The sequence below is a fragment of the Acipenser ruthenus genome, chromosome 23 (assembly GCF_902713425.1).
Source record: "Acipenser ruthenus chromosome 23, fAciRut3.2 maternal haplotype, whole genome shotgun sequence".
Lineage (NCBI taxonomy): Eukaryota > Metazoa > Chordata > Actinopteri > Acipenseriformes > Acipenseridae > Acipenser > Acipenser ruthenus.
The window spans coordinates 20,652,442-20,669,346 of NC_081211.1; the positions used below are offsets into that span (position 1 = coordinate 20,652,442).

The 16,905-nt window shown below is 38.2% G+C and overlaps 2 protein-coding genes across 10 annotated transcripts in view; both read left to right on the forward strand.

Moving 5' to 3' along the window:
* LOC117962297 (protocadherin gamma-A11-like) overlaps positions 1 to 16,905 on the forward strand; it is a 100,059-nt gene that overhangs the window by 15,529 nt on the left and 67,625 nt on the right. Inside the window, exon 1 of one of the 9 annotated variants that reach the window (XM_034022146.3) lies at positions 1,075 to 3,689. The exons of 4 other annotated variants lie outside the window; for them this stretch is intronic. In XM_034022146.3, the coding sequence (XP_033878037.3) occupies positions 1,230 to 3,689 (2,460 nt within the window). In that variant the 5' untranslated portion in view covers positions 1,075 to 1,229. Of the gene's footprint in view, positions 1 to 1,074; positions 3,690 to 4,732; positions 4,926 to 8,804; positions 8,853 to 11,786; positions 11,999 to 14,954; positions 15,173 to 16,905 lie in introns of those variants that run through there. 4 more of the 9 variants (XM_034927021.2, XM_058996799.1, XM_034927018.2 and 1 more) reach the window with 4 other exon arrangements.
* Positions 8,865 to 11,427, forward strand: LOC117412768 (protocadherin gamma-A11-like; the record flags this gene model as incomplete). Its single annotated transcript, XM_034021338.3, has 1 exon — positions 8,865 to 11,427. A coding segment is annotated over one exon (2,415 nt), but the record flags the coding sequence as incomplete, so codon positions are not given.

The following is a 16,905-nucleotide window of genomic DNA, read 5'->3' on the forward strand; positions in this document are numbered from 1 at the left end:
TTTTCTTACTGTTATTTAGCAAGGGGTTTCTGATATTTTCGGTCATAGGAGAGAAACCATATTCCATTGCTATTCACACTTTCCAAGGCTACAGTATTTTTTGTGGACTGTGGACACTGGAGAGAGAGAGGCTGGGGTGGCGCGACAGATAGCTCCAGCTTGGAGAACCCTGTATACGGCAGCAGTGTCAATAAGATTGGGGGATCTGCAGTGGAGAATCTTGCATACCATCTTTGCTGTTAACTCCTTTGTGAGCGTCATAAACGAGGGGGTGACAGACTCCTGTCCATTCTTCTCACAGAGAGAAACTGTTTACCATTTTCTTTTGTATACTGCACCAGATGAAAACCTTTGTTTGCTGCTCTGAAGGGATAGCTTGTTGGATTGGATTTTCTTTACTCTGAGGTGTTTATTTTCTTTTGGATTTAATTATAGCAAAAATAGAAAGTACTCAATCCAGCTGGTGAATTGTATTATTCGACAGGCCAAGCTAGCAATTTTAAAAAGCAGGCAAAACAAAATAAATGGCTTTTTAAATCATGATCGTATGGTCATTTTTAGAATGCTTGTTTTAGCACGGGCTAAACTGGATTTTAATTTCTATAAAGCAATGCCTAATGTAGAAATGTTAGAACAGACCTGGTGTGTAAACAATGTGTGCTGTTAAGGATGGTAAACCGGAAGAGCACCTGTAATGTGACCTCTATGTACTGCAGTGTCGATAGTGTTTTATGTAACTTATTTTCACTTTGGGTGGATCTGAACTATGTTTTTATGGTTACACCTAGTTTTTAAAATATAAAAATATAGTTTTTATGTATTATATTTAATTGTTAAATAAAGTCTTCCAAAAAGTAAGAACTCTGTCTATCTATTTATCTATCTAGAAAAAAAGGAATTTCCAACCGTCTGTCATTGAATGTATTGTTTCTATTAGAATTGTTAAATCTAGTTTGGTTCTTGGAAAGTCCTCTAAGTGCCGCTGTTGTCCAATAAAGTAACTAGATACAAATATGCAGACCCTGTCATACTTTTTCAGTGAGGCTGATTATAAGAGCAGCTTGCCTCAGTCCCTGTGTCAGTACAGGCTTGCTTAGCATAGCCTAAACAGTACCATGCAGTTTCGCTTGGATTAAAGGTGCCTGGGGATCTGTTTATGGAGTATTATTCTTAACATTGTTGTGTTTGGATATAAGGAGAGGTATTTAAGAAGAAAATAACAGATAGCGATGCTTCTCTTTTTATCAAATCTAAGGAAACGTTCTGTGAAAAAGGAACAATGGACGGAAATGCGGCAAGTACAAGCAATCCTTATTATAATGTCTCTTATAAATATGGTTTGGGGAGAGCTCCGATATACTATTTCAGAGGAAATGGAACAGGGGTCGTTTATCGGAAATATAGCACTTGATTTGAGATTAGATGTTAAACAGCTTACTGCTAGAAATGCCCGTGTAGTTTCGGAAGGGAAGGGGCAATACTGTCAGCTGAATGTGAACACTGGGATCGTGTTTGTGAATGAAAGAATTGACAGAGAAGAACTGTGTGCGCAGACCACTGTATGTACATTAGAATTTCAGATTATACTGGACAATCCATTTATGTTTCATAGTATTGTGTTAGAAATACAAGATACAAATGATAATTCTCCGAGTTTCAGCGAAAACGAAATAACATTCGAAATACCCGAGTCAACATTGCCTGGAGCAAGATTCCCACTAGAGAGCGCGCATGATCCCGATGTCGGCTCCAACTCAATTCAATCATATGTACTGAGCAAAAATGATCATTTTACTTTGGATGTAGGCACTCGGGACCATGGCACAAGCTATGGGGAACTGGTTCTAGAGAAAGCATTGGACCGAGAACAAAAGGCTGGGTTCAGTATAATCTTGAGTGCTATTGACGGAGGAATCCCTCAGAGATCGGGTACTATTAACATTAATATTATAGTTATGGATGCCAATGATAACGCCCCTGTGTTTAGTAAATCTGTATACAAAGCCACTCTGGATGAAAATTCTCCCATGAACACGCTGATAATCAAAATAAACGCCACTGATATAGATGAAGGTCAGTTTGGTGACGTAACATATTCGTTTAGGCATTTATCTGACAAAGCACGTAAGTTATTTAATATAGATGCCAATACTGGTGAGATACGAGTAGCAGGAATAATAGATTTTGAAACTGAAAAAGCTTTTGAACTGGATATACAAGCAAAAGACAGCGGAAATCTTGCATCGCATTGTAAGGTGTTGGTTGAAATCTTAGATGTAAATGATAATGCTCCTTTAATATCATTGAAATCATTGTATAGCTCAATAACTGAAGATTCTTTGCCCGGGACAATGGTAGCGTTAATTGGTGTTTCTGATCAAGATTCTGGGGATAATGGTCAAGTTCAATGTTCTATTCAAGACAATCTTCCTTTTAAACTCGTGTTATCGGGTAAAAACTATTACAGATTGATAACGGATAGCGCATTAGATAGAGAAAACGACTCAGAGTACAATATAACCGTAACAGCAACTGATAAGGGATTACCTCCTCTATCCGCTACACAAATCATACACGTAAAAGTTTCAGACGTCAACGACAACCCACCAACATTTCATCAAACGTCTTACTCAGTGTATGTAATGGAAAACAATAGTCAAGGAACTTCAATATTATCACTGCAAGCAAAAGATTTGGATACAGACCAAAACGCACACATTACTTATTCTGTCTATGGAGATGGTATCCAAGCACAGCCACTACTGTCCTATGTTTCAGTTAACACTGACAGTGGCGACATATTTGCATTGCGCTCATTTGATTATGAGGAATTCAGAGAATTTGAAATACACGTCAAAGCACAAGACAGCGGGTCTCCGCCACTAAGCAGTAACGTGACAGTAAAAGTATTTATAATAGATCAGAATGACAATGCACCTCAGATTTTATACCCGGTACAAAGCGACGTGTCGGTGGTGTTTGAGATGCTGCCTCGAGCAGCCCAAGCAGGCTATCTTGTGACCAAGGTGGTGGCTGTGGACGCAGACTCTGGTCAGAACGCGTGGCTTTCATACGAACTAAATAAGGTTACAGAACAAGGGCTGTTCAGCATAGGGTTTCACAATGGGGAAATAAAGACTTTGCGGGACGTTACAGACAAAGACACTGTGAAACAAAGATTAATTGTCTTAATAAAAGATAACGGACAACCTTCATACTCATCGACAGTTACACTCAATGTTGTCATTTCCGACAGCTTTCCAGATCTGTCAGAGTTCAAAGACTTCGCTGATGACACTACTCGAAAGTCAAACTTGACGTTATATCTGGTGATTTCATTGGCTGCTGTCTCCTCTCTCTTTCTGGTGTCAATAATTGTTCTGATTTCCTTTAAATACTGCACGACGAGAAATTCTAAATTCCAATTTGAAAGCTCGAATGGAAATTACCCAGCCCTCCCCACCTCATATTTCCCTCCACACTACGCGGACGTCGGGACCGGTACCCTCCAGCAAAGATACAGCTACGAGGTGTGTTTAACATCCGACTCTGGGAAGAGCGAGTTTAAATATGTGAAACCCTGCACAGAAAACAATTCTGGGAATGACCTCATCAATCCACAGAATTTCAACACCATTTTATATGATGGCGAAGGAAGAAATATGAAAACAGAAAACGTCTATGTTCAGGTGAGCCTTGAATCACCATACCATATACTTTACTACCTTTATACAAAAATAAACAATATTTAAATTATGGATGAAGTAAGAAATGCATGCTATACATTATTTACGTTTGACTTAAGTTGAGCCTGTTTGGTAATTGTTGAGGTGATACTAACATAAAACAGCGAAATCAAGGGCATTTGTAGAAAACCAATTGTCAGAATATGCCTTTTAAAATTTGACTTTCAAACCTATGCTATATTTCCTCTTTGAATATGTGACACATGGAACTACCACTGTGGTATTTCGGCACGTTGATAGGGTTTAAAAATATATATTATTGCATTATTGCGACAGCGAAAACCTTACTCGAAGTAATTAGAGTGCATATAGCATTTGGCGACGTGGTGTAACTATGTAAAATGCAATACATAGAAACAGTATTTCATGTTGAATTATTATTATTATTATTATTATTATTATTATTATTATTATTATTATTATTATTATTATTATTAGTAGTAGTAGTAGTAGTAGTAGTAGTAGTAGTAGTCGTAGTAGTAGTCGTAGTAGCGGTACCATGTTGTTATGTTTCAGATTCTCCACAATGCATACCCGCTAATAGTTTATTCAACACTGTATGCATTACATAGATTATATCATTTTGCTATTTTGCTAAATAAATGTATTAAAAAACACGAGACATTGCTTGATTGTATTATAAGCAGCATAACACATCTCTATCTGTAAAATGTTTTTGTTCTTTTTAAAAACTGATTTGATTCAGGGCAATTTTTAAATTACAATTTTTTTGTAACAAACTGTTAAAACAACGTAAATAAACATTGTTTAAACTGGAACAGAACATTTAGCAAAATAATATTATTTATATATTGAGTTATGTATATATTGTGTTTTGTTCTTGGATAGCCTCTGAGTGCCGCTGTTGTCTAATAAGGTGATTCTAAATCAAATTATTCAGACCCTGTCTTGCTTTTTCAGTGAGGCTGCATGTAAGAGCCGCTTGCCACAGCCTCTGTGTCAGTACAGGCTTACATAGCATAGCCTAAGCAGTACCGTGCAGTTTCGCTTGTATTAAAGTGCCTGGAGATCTGTTCATCGACTGTTATTCTTAACAGTGAAGTCTTTGGATATAAAGAGCGGTATTTCAGCAGAAAATAAACGATAAAGATGCTTCTTTTTTTATCGAGTCCAATGGAAATTTCTCTGGAAAAGAGACAATGGACGAAAATGACGCAGGTACTATCGTTCCTTTTTATAATTTCTCTAACAAATACAGTTTGGGGAGAACTGCGATATTCTATTGCAGAGGAAAGAGAACAAGGGTCATTCATCGGAAATGTAGCACTTGATTTGAGATTAGATGTTAAACAGCTTGCTGCTAGAAATGCCCGTGTAGTTTCGGAAGGGAAGGGTCAATACTGTCAGCTGAATGTGAACACTGGGATATTGTTTGTGGATGAAAGAATTGACAGAGAAGAACTGTGTGCGCAGATTTCTGTATGTACATTAGAATTTCAGATTATACTTGACAGTCCAATTAAGTTTTACAGCGTTGCATTGGAGGTTCAAGATATAAATGATAATCATCCCAGTTTCCAAGAAAATGAAATAACATTTGAAATATCAGAGTCAACATTGCCAGGAGCGAGATTCCCACTAGAGAGCGCACACGATCCCGATGTTGGTTCCAATTCCATTCATTCATATAAACTAAGCAAGAATGATCACTTTCTCTTAGATATAGGGACACGAGCTCATGGATCAAACTACGGGGAGCTGGTACTAGAGAAAGCATTGGATAGAGAGCAGCAGGCTCTGTTCAGTTTAATATTGACTGCTATTGATGGAGGAACCCCTCAGAGATCGGGTACTATTACCATTAATATTATTGTTATGGATGCCAATGATAATGCCCCTGTGTTTAGTCAAACTGTCTACAAAGCCTATTTGATGGAAAATTCTCCCAAAGACACTTTGGTAATCAGGGTAAACGCGACTGATATAGATGAAGGTTCGTTTGGAGATATAACGTATTCTTTCAGGCATGTATCTGATAAAGCACGTACATTGTTTTATATAGAAAGCAGTACTGGGGAAATCAGAGTAGCAGGAGAAATAGATTTTGAATATGAAAAGGCTTTTGAAATGGATATACAAGCGAAAGACGGAGGGAGTCTGGCATCCCATTGCAAGGTTCTGGTTGAAATCGTAGATTTAAATGATAATGCTCCTTTAATATCGTTCACATCTTTGTCTAAGTCAGTCCCCGAGGATGCATTACTCGGCACAGTTGTAGCTCTCATAAGCATTTCTGACAAAGATTCCGCAGAAAATGGAAAAGTTCAGTGTTCTATCCCAGAGGTGTTGCCTTTTAAACTAATTTCTTCTGGTAAAAACTATTTCAATTTGATAACAGATAACTCATTAGATCGGGAAACAGATCCAGAGTACAATATAACAATTACAGCAACCGATAACGGAATCCCTTCTCTCTCCAGCACAAATTCTATTAATTTAATGGTTTCAGATGTCAATGATAACCCACCGATGTTTGAGCAAGCGTCATATACGGTGTATATAAAGGAAAACAATGCTAGAGGAACGCCAATTATCTCTTTAAAAGCGAAAGATTTGGATAAATACCAAAACGCACGTGTTACATATTCTCTTTTTGGAGAGACAATTATGGCACAACCATTGTCATCATATGTTTCCATAAACTCAGAGAGTGGCGATATCTTTCCGTTGCGCTCTTTGGATTATGAGGAGCTGAGGGAGTTCCAGTTTAATGTTAAGGCCCAAGACAGCGGGTCCCCGCCACTAAGCAGTAACGTGACAGTAAAAGTCTTTGTAGTAGATCAGAATGACAATGCACCTCGGATTTTATACCCGGTACAAAGCGACGTGTCGGTGGTGTTTGAGATGCTGCCTCAAGCAGCCCAAGCAGGTTATCTTGTGACCAAGGTGGTGGCTGTGGACGCAGACTCTGGTCAGAACGCGTGGCTTTCATACGAACTAAATAAGGTTACAGAACAAGGGCTGTTCAGCATAGGGCTTCACAATGGGGAAATAAAGACTTTGCGAGACGTTACAGACAAAGACACTCTGAAACAACGATTAGTTGTCTTAATAAAAGATAACGGACAACCTTCATACTCATCGACAGTTACACTCAATGTTGTCATTTCCGACAGCTTTCCAGATCTGTCAGAGTTCAAAGACTTCGCTGATGACACTACTCGAAAGTCAAACTTGACGTTATATCTGGTGATTTCATTGGCTGCTGTCTCCTCTCTCTTTCTGGTGTCAATAATTGTTCTGATTTCCTTTAAATACTGCACGACGAGAAATTCTAAATTCCAATTTGGCAGCTCGAATGGAAATTACCCAGCCCTCCCCAGCTCCTATTTCCCTCCACATTACGCGGACGTCGGGACCGGTACCCTTCAGCAAAGATACAGCTACGAGGTGTGTTTAACATCCGACTCTGGGAAGAGCGAGTTTAAATATGTGAAACCCTGCACAGAAAACAATTCTGGGAATGACCTCATCAATCCACAGAATTTCAACACCATTTTATATGATGGCGAAGGAAGCAATATGAAAACAGAAAACGTCTATGTTCAGGTGAGTCATTATTATTATTATTATTATTATTATTATTATTATTATTATTATTATTATTAGGCCTATTATTAGGCCTATTATTAGGCCTATTATTAGGCCTATTATTACACAACGCCTCATTTGCACAACTTTTATACTGGTTTTCAAACCCTAGGCAGTCTACTGTACATGTAAGTCGTGACACAAGCGGTCGTCATTTTATGTTCTCATGATGTGTTTCAGTATTCATTATAATAAAGTATTAACCTTTCTTTTAAGGACTTGACCTTAAGCTTGTCGGGTCAATTGCATCATACCAGTGACCCACATCAAGTCGACTAAAATGCCTATTAGGAAATCCTGCAAATCTGTACTAATTTAATCCTGGTTGCAGCGTACCAATCAGATGTTCCCGTTAATTGGTTTAACTGATCGGAAGAAGTTGGATGTCAGACCGATAATAAGGACAAACGTATAGCTATCGCCAAACGTGTTACGTCACACTATAGAATTAACTAATTTTGTTTCATAAAATCGAAGGAAGCCTGCTGAATAACGTTAATACTTACATTAAATACAGCTTTGTAGTTTTCCATATATTAAACGAAATGCTTCTGACGAGCAAGCAAGTTAGTCTTATTCATCACAGTACCAAGGAGAGGTTGAACAGGATCATCACGAATCTGATTTGGTATCAGGATCATGTTCATTCTGATTTAGCAGATGATCTACCTGTGACGATTAACTTCTGGTACGCTGCAATCGTGATTACAAGGCGTACTAACTTTAATCCAATACAGTGGACTAAACCTGCTGAATCCATTAGTTGGACACATCAAATGGACTCAGTTTGGTACGCTGCAACTGACCTGTCATATTTAGAAAAAGTGGAACTTCAGTATTCTGTGCTATTCATTTTTTGCTGATTAAATCATTTTTTGTGTGATTCCTACTATCAGTAAACGTAGCTGAACCTGGCTTATTTAGCTTAACGCTTAGTGTGGTTATGTAAGATTTCTACCAACATTATTATTATTATTATTATTATTATTATTATTATTATTATTATTATTATTATTAGTAGTAGTAGTAGTAGTAGTAGTAGTGTGATCTGTGTACGTTTGTTTAATAGTGTTCAAATTAAAACATAATGATACATGTAGGATAAATACAGGAGGACATTTCATAATGTAGGAATGAGAATGTAGTTTTTCACATGGACTCTTGGTGCCACTGTCGTCCATTAAGGTATAAGCGTACAGTATGAATCAAACAAACCCTCCCCTTGCCTACAGGGCGCTTTATAAGCAGTCTGAAAGCAGGCTACACAATTGCAGTGTGCGGATTAGCAATCGCAGCTTGGAATCAGAGAATTCTAAAATAGTTGGATTTTTGAACCCTTTTATTAGAATACATCTTGAACATTTTAGTACTGGACACTGGAGAGGATTTATTATCTAAACGGGATTTACAATGTCCGCTTTGTTTTCTTTTTGGAAAGAAATCGCATTTGAAAAAGGATCAATGGGGAGAGGACGTTGTGCAAATACGGGAACGGTATTTTTCTTTATTATTCTTTACTATCTATTGGGTGCAGTGTTTGGAGAGGTTCGCTATTCTATTCCTGAAGAAATGCAATACGGATCGTTTGTTGGAAATGTTGCGCTGGATTTGCATTTAGATGTTAAAGAACTGGCTGCACGGAGGGCCCGTGTTGTTGCTGAGGGGAAGAGACAATACTGTGATCTGAGTTTGGAGACTGGCTTTCTGTTTGTGAGTGAAAGAATAGACAGGGAAGAACTGTGCAGACACGTTGTAATCTGTACAATCAAATTTAAAATACTGGTTGAGAATCCTCTGAAAATGTATAGCCTTGCAGTAGATATTCAGGATATTAACGATAACACCCCTGCTTTCGCTGCTAATGAAATTATATTAGAAATACAAGAATCAGCTTTACCTGGGAAGCGTTTCACACTAGATAGCGCGCAAGATCCTGACGCTGGCACAAGCTCCATTCAATCATATACTCTCAGCACAAACGAATACTTTATTTTGGATGTAAATACTCGTGCTGGTGGAAGCAAATATCCAGAACTAATTTTAAAAAAAGCTCTGGATCGGGAAACACAATTTGAACATTATTTAATCCTTAATGCAATTGATGGAGGGAATCCGAGAAAATCTAGCAGCGTGAATATACATGTAATCGTGTTGGATATAAATGACAATGCTCCCGTGTTTACTCAGCCAGTCTATGAGGTCACGCTTATTGAAAACTCCCCTATTGGTACATTAGTGGTAACTGTAAATGCAACTGATATAGATGATGGTGTAAATGGGGAAATAACATATACTTTTAAGCATAATTCTGATGAGTCAAGTAATTTATTTGAGATCAATTCAAAAACTGGAGAAATAAAAGTTGCGAGGAAGGCAGATTTTGAAAAAGCTGAAATGCACGAAATCGATGTACAGGTCAGAGATGGTGGAGGTGAGTCAACGAAATGTAAAGTTATTGTAGAAATATTAGATGTAAACGACAATGCCCCTGTAATATCTCTGAAATCGGTGTCCAGCTCAGTGCCAGAGGATTCCTTGCCTGGTACTGTGATAGCTGTCATAAACATATATGACGACGACTCTGGGGAAAGTGGTAAAGTTCGATGTTTCATTCAAGATAACTTACCTTTTAAACTAAATTCAGAAGACGAAAACTACTATATGCTAGTGACTAATGGTGTATTAGACCACGAAACATCCTCTGCATTTAATATAACTATCACAGCTACTGATAAGGGATCCCCATCCCTCTCCAGCATAAAAATGATTACAATATCAGTTTCTGATGTCAATGACAACCCACCGGTTTTTACGCAACCATTTTACGCAGCGTATTTGGTGGAAAACCAACCCCAAGGGACACCTATAATCACCGTGAAAGCTAAAGACAAGGATGCAGACCACAATGCTAAAGTGGTTTACTCTTTCTTGGAAGACAACATTCAAGGAATACCTTTATCTTCGTATGTTTCAATTAACTCAGAAAGTGGAGACATTTTTTCATTGCGTCCCTTTGATTATGAACAGTTTGGGTTTTTCCAGATCCTGGTTAAAGCCCAAGATAGTGGAAATCCTCCTCTTTATAGTAACACTACCGTGAAGGTTTTTATAGTGGATCAAAATGATAACGCTCCAAAAGTGTTATACCCAAAACAAAACGAGGGGTCTGTTTTGGCCGAGATGATTCCCCGGTCAGCGCACACTGGGTATCTCGTGACTAAAGTAGTTGCTGTGGATGCAGACTCCGGGCACAACGCGTGGCTTTCATACCACCAGTTAAAAACTACCGAGACTGAGCTTTTTATTGTAGGGCTACACAATGGGGAAATACGAACATCACGTAAAATATTTGAAAAGGATGATGTTAAACAAAGATTAGTAATTGTGGTGAAGGATAATGGGCGGCCATCTCATTCAATTACCGTCACTTTAAATGTAGTTCTTGGAGATAACTTTCCTCTCCTTTCAGAGCTCAGCGACTTCTCTGAGGATACAAATTCAAATACGAACCTCACACTCTATTTAGTGATTTCTTTAGCTTGTGTTTCCTCCCTTTTCTTTGTATTAATTATAGCAGTGGCGTCTATAAGATTCTGTAAAGGCAGACATCGTGGACTCTTCTATAACGAATCAAACGCAAACCTCCCTGTATTCCCCGATTCTTTTTTCCCTCCAAATTACGCAGACGTCGGGGGGCCTGGAGCTCTCCAACCAGCATACAGATACGACGTTTGTTTAACTACAGACTCGACTAAAAGTGAGTTCAAGTATGTGCGAGCTTGTACTGGAAATACATTAAACAATCAACGCATGGATCCCGGGAATTATGAGACAATATTACACAAAGTGAGCAGCGAGAATGACGTCTACAAACAGGTATGCATGATTAACACATATACACCTCATGAAATATTCTACTAGGAATGCTCTACAACTATTATTTTATTGTTAAACTTCAAATAAATATCTCACAATTTTCAGATGTTAGCAGCAACATTTTAATTCAAAAGGTGATACTGAACTTATTAATAGCTGTTTGAGGTGTAACTTTTGGTGTAAGTAATGTAATTTCGGCCAAGTGTGGAGAGTGTGTAAATGTATTTTTTTTTCTTGAAACAAAGGGAAAGGATCTCATATTTGCCGTAGTCAAATATTATTATTATTATTATTATTATTATTATTATTATTATTATTATTATTATTATTATTATTATTATTATTATTAATTAATTTGGATATATGTAAAATCTGCATGTCTGATATATTTTAGGAATAAGACTGTAAGACTGTAGTTATTCACTTGTACTCAGGGTGTCACCGTTGTCCAGTAAGGTGTAGACTTCCATAAATTAATATATCAAACCCTCCCCTTGCCTACAGGGTGCTTTATAAGCAGACTGAAAGCAGGCTACACAATTGCAGTATTCAATTAGCAATCGCATGCTTGCAATCAGAGAATTCTAGAAGTCGGATTTTGGAACCATTTTATTAGAATACACCTTGAACCTTGTGTTAGTCTACATAGGAGAGGATTTATAATCTAAACGGGATTTAGAATGTCGTCCTTATTTTCTCTTTGGAAAGAAATCGCACTTGAAAACAGATCAATGGAGAGGGGGCGCCGGGCATATACAGGGAAGGTATTTTTCTTTATTTTTCTTTTCTCTTTATTGGATGTAGTGTTTGGAGAGGTTCGCTATTCTATTCCTGAAGAAATGCAGTATGGATCGTTTGTTGGAAATGTTGCGCTGGATTTGAATTTAGATGTTAAAGAGCTGACTGCACGCAGGGCCCGTGTTGTTTCTGAGGGGAAGGGACAATACTGTGATCTGAGTTTGGAGACTGGCTTTCTGTTTGTGAGTGAGAGAATAGACAGGGAGGAGCTGTGCAGTCAGGTTTCAATTTGTACTTTACAATTTCAAATACTGGTTGAGAATCCTCTCAAAATATACAGCATATCGGTAGATATTCAGGATATTAACGATAACACCCCTACTTTCCCTGATAAGGAAATTCGATTAAACATACTTGAGTCTGCTGCGCCAGGAAAGCGTTTCTCATTAGAGAGTGCGCAAGATCCTGATACTGGCACAAACTCTATTCAATCCTATACTCTCAGCACAAATGACTACTTTATCTTGGATGTAAATACCCGTGCTGGTGGAAGCAAATATCCAGAACTAGTTCTAGAAAAAGCTCTGGATCGAGAAACGCAGTTTGAACATTTTTTAACAATTAATGCTATTGATGGAGGAAATCCGAGAAAATCTGGCAGTGTGAATATACATGTAATCGTTTTGGATATAAATGACAATGCTCCAGTGTTTACTCAGCCAGTCCACAAGGTCACACTTTTTGAAAACTCCCCCATGGGAACTTTAGTAGTAACTGTTAATGCAACTGATATAGATGAGGGTGTAAACGGAGCAATAACATATACTTTTAAACATATTTCTGATGAGGCTCGTGACATATTTCAGATAGATTCTAGAACTGGAGAAATTCGAGTTGTGGGAAATGTTAATTTTGAAGAAACTACATTTCATGAAATTGATGTACAGGCAATAGATGGAGGAGGACAGTCATCATTTTCACATTTTAAACTGCTTGTGGAAATAATTGACGTTAACGACAATGCACCTGTAATATCTCTGAAATCGGTGTCCACCTCAGTGCCCGAGGATTCTTTGCCTGGTACTGTGATAGCTGTCATAAACATATATGACGACGACTCGGGGGAAAGTGGTAAAGTTCGATGTTTCGTGCCAGTGAACCTCCCTTTTAAAATGATTTCAGAGGTAAAAAACTACTACATGCTAGTAACTGATGGGGCATTGGACAGGGAAGCAGAGTCAGAATTTAATATAACTATCACAGCAACCGATGAGGGATCACCCCCTCTCTCCAGCATAAAAACGATTACAATATCAGTTTCAGATGTCAATGACAACCCACCGGTTTTTACGCAACCATCTTACACAGCGTATTTGGTGGAAAACCAACCCCAAGGGACACCTATAATCACCGTGAAAGCTAAAGACAAGGATGCAGACCACAATGCTAAAGTGATTTACTCTTTCATGGAAGACAACATTCAAGGAATACCTTTATCTTCATATGTTTCAATTAACTCAGAAAGTGGATACATTTTTTCATTGCGTCCCTTTGATTATGAACAGTTTGGGGTTTTCCAGATACATGTTAAAGCACAGGATGGGGGAAATCCTCCTCTTTATAGTAACACTACCGTGAAGGTTTTTATAGTGGATCAAAATGATAACGCTCCAAAAGTGTTATACCCAAAACAAAACGAGGGTTCTGTTTTGGCCGAGATGATTCCCCGGTCAGCGCACACTGTGTATCTCGTGACTAAAGTAGTTGCTGTGGATGCAGACTCCGGGCACAACGCGTGGCTTTCATACCACCAGTTAAAAACTACCGAGTCTGAGCTTTTTATTGTGGGGCTACACAATGGGGAAATACGAACATCACGTCAAATATTTGAAAAGGACGACGTTAAACAAAGATTAGTAATTGTGGTGAAGGATAATGGGCGGCCATCTCATTCAACTACCGTCACTTTAAATGTAGTTCTTGGAGATAACTTTCCTCTCCTTTCAGAGCTCAGCGACTTCTCTGAGGATACAAATTCAAATACGAACCTCACACTCTATTTAGTGATTTCTTTAGCTTCTGTTTCCTCGCTTTTCTTTGTTTTAATTATAGCAGTGGCGTCTATAAGATTCTGTAAAGGCAGACATCGTGGACTCTTCTATAACGAATCAAACGCAAACCTCCCTGTATTCCCCGATTCTTTTTTCCCTCCAAATTACGCAGACGTCGGGGGGCCTGGAGCTCTCCAACCAGCATACAGATACGACGTTTGTTTAACTACAGACTCGACTAAAAGTGAGTTCAAGTATGTGCGAGCTTGTACTGGAAATACATTAAACAATCAACGCATGGATCCCGGGAATTATGAGACAATATTACACAAAGTGAGCAGCGAGAATGACGTCTACAAACAGGTGAGCATGATTAAAACATATACACCTAATGAAATATTCTACTAGGAATGTTATATTAAGGCTATTTTATTTTTTATTTTATAAAGAACGCAAGAACATATTTTGTTTATTTTGCCTTTTCATATAGATTGCTTGCAACTACACAATCACTTCATTTTAAATGTCTTTTGTTTAAGACCTGAGTAATTGGAGTAGCCTACTGTAACTGCACTTTTGATGAACTGCAAGTTCTTTGGGTACATTCAAATGTAATAAATTCATGGCTGGCCTTTAAAGCATTTTCTTAAATTTGTATGTTAACAATATGCACCTTCTTGACAGGCATCGCGCTTTTGAAATATTTTAATGAAATACGTTACAAAATAAGTATTTTTGTCTCTAATATGGGTAAAATCTAATAAAAAAAAAGCTGGTATGTTAAAAATGGGACTGTAGTTATGGATTTGTTCTCTGGGTGTCACTGTCGTCCAGTAAGGTGTAAGTTTATATGAATGAACATATCAAGCCCTCCCCTAGCATACAGGCTGCTTTATAAGGCAGACAAAAACCAGGCTACACAATAGCAGTATATGGATTAGCAGTCGCAAGCTTGGAATGAGAGATTTCTTAAATAACTGAAATTTGTAAACTTGTCTTGCAATACATCTTGAAACCGTTGTCTATCGACATCAGAGATTATTTATAAATCAAACGGGATTGATAATGTCGTCCTTGTTTTATTTTTGGAATGTATTTTCATTGGGGAACAGATCAATGGGGAGAGGACGCTCTGCATATACAGGGAAGGTATTTTTCTTTATTTTTATTTTCTCTTTATTGGATGTAGTGTTTGGAGAGGTTCGCTATTCTATTCCCGAAGAAACTGAGTTAGGATCGTATGTCGGAAATGTTGCGCTGGATTTGAATTTAGATGTTAAAGAGCTGGCTGCACGCAGGGCCCGTGTTGTTGCTGAGGGGAAGAGACAATACTGTGATCTGGGTTTGGAGACTGGCTTTCTGTTTGTGAGTGAGAGAATAGACAGGGAGGAACTGTGCAGAAAGGTTTTAAAATGTACTCTACAGTTCCAGATACTGGTTGAGAATCCTCTGAAAATATACAGCATTGTGGTAGACATTAATGACATAAACGATAACACTCCTACTTTCCCAGAAAATAAAATTAGATTAGAAATAAGTGAGTCTGCTGCGCCTGGAAAGCGCTTCCCACTAGAGAGCGCTCAAGATCCCGATACTGGCACAAACACCCTCCAAACATATTCACTCAGCCAAAATGAAAAGTTTATATTGAATGTAAATACTCGTGCTGGTGGAGGAAAATATCCAGAATTAGTTTTAGAAAAAGCTTTGGACCGGGAAGCGCAGTCTGACCATTATTTAATATTAAACGCTATCGATGGAGGAAACCCACACAGATCTGGCAGTGTGAATATACACATTATAGTTTTGGATGCAAATGATAATGCTCCAGTATTTAGTCAGTCGGTCTACAAAGCAGCACTGTTTGAAAACTCACTCAATGGCGTGTTAGTGACCAGTGTAAACGCAACAGACTTAGATGAGGATACAAATGGAGACATAACGTACTCATTTAGTCATATTTCCGATGAAGCTCGTCAGCTATTTGACATTAATTCTAAAACTGGAGAAATAAGAGTTGCAGCAAAGGCAGATTTTGAAGAAACTAACGTGCATGAAATCGATGTACAGGCAAGAGATGGTGGAGGTCAGTCATCACACTGTAAAGTTATTGTAGAAATATTGGATGTAAACGACAATGCACCTGTAATATCTCTGAAATCTGTGTCCAGCTCAGTGCCCGAGGATTCCTTGCCTGGCACTGTGGTAGCTGTCATAAACATATATGATGAGGACTCTGGAGAAAGTGGTATAGTTCAATGTTTTGTCCCAGAGAATCTGCCTTTTAAACTAATTTCAGAAGTAAAAAACTATTACATGCTAGTAACAGAACGTGCATTAGATAGAGAAATAGAAGCAGAATTTAATATAACTATTACGGCAATCGATGAGGGATCGCCGCCTCTCTCTAGCATAAAAACGATTACAATATCAGTTTCAGATGTCAATGACAACCCACCGGTTTTTACGCAACCATCTTACACAGCGTATTTGGTGGAAAACCAACCCCAAGGGACACCTATAATCACCGTGACAGCTAAAGACAAGGATGCAGACCACAATGCTAAAGTGATGTATTCTTACATGGAAGACAACATTCAAGGAATACCTTTATCTTCATATGTTTCAATTAATTCAGAAAGTGGGGAAATATTTGCATCGCGTCCGTTTGATTATGAACAATTTGGATATTTCCAGATCCAGGTTAAAGCCCGAGATGGTGGCAGTCCTCCTCTTTATAGTAACACTACCGTGAAGGTTTTTATAGTGGATCAAAATGATAACGTCCCAAAGGTGTTATACCCAAAACAAAACGAGGGGTCTGTTTTGGCCGAGATGATTCCCCGGTCAGCGCACACTGGGTATCTCGTGACTAAAGTAGT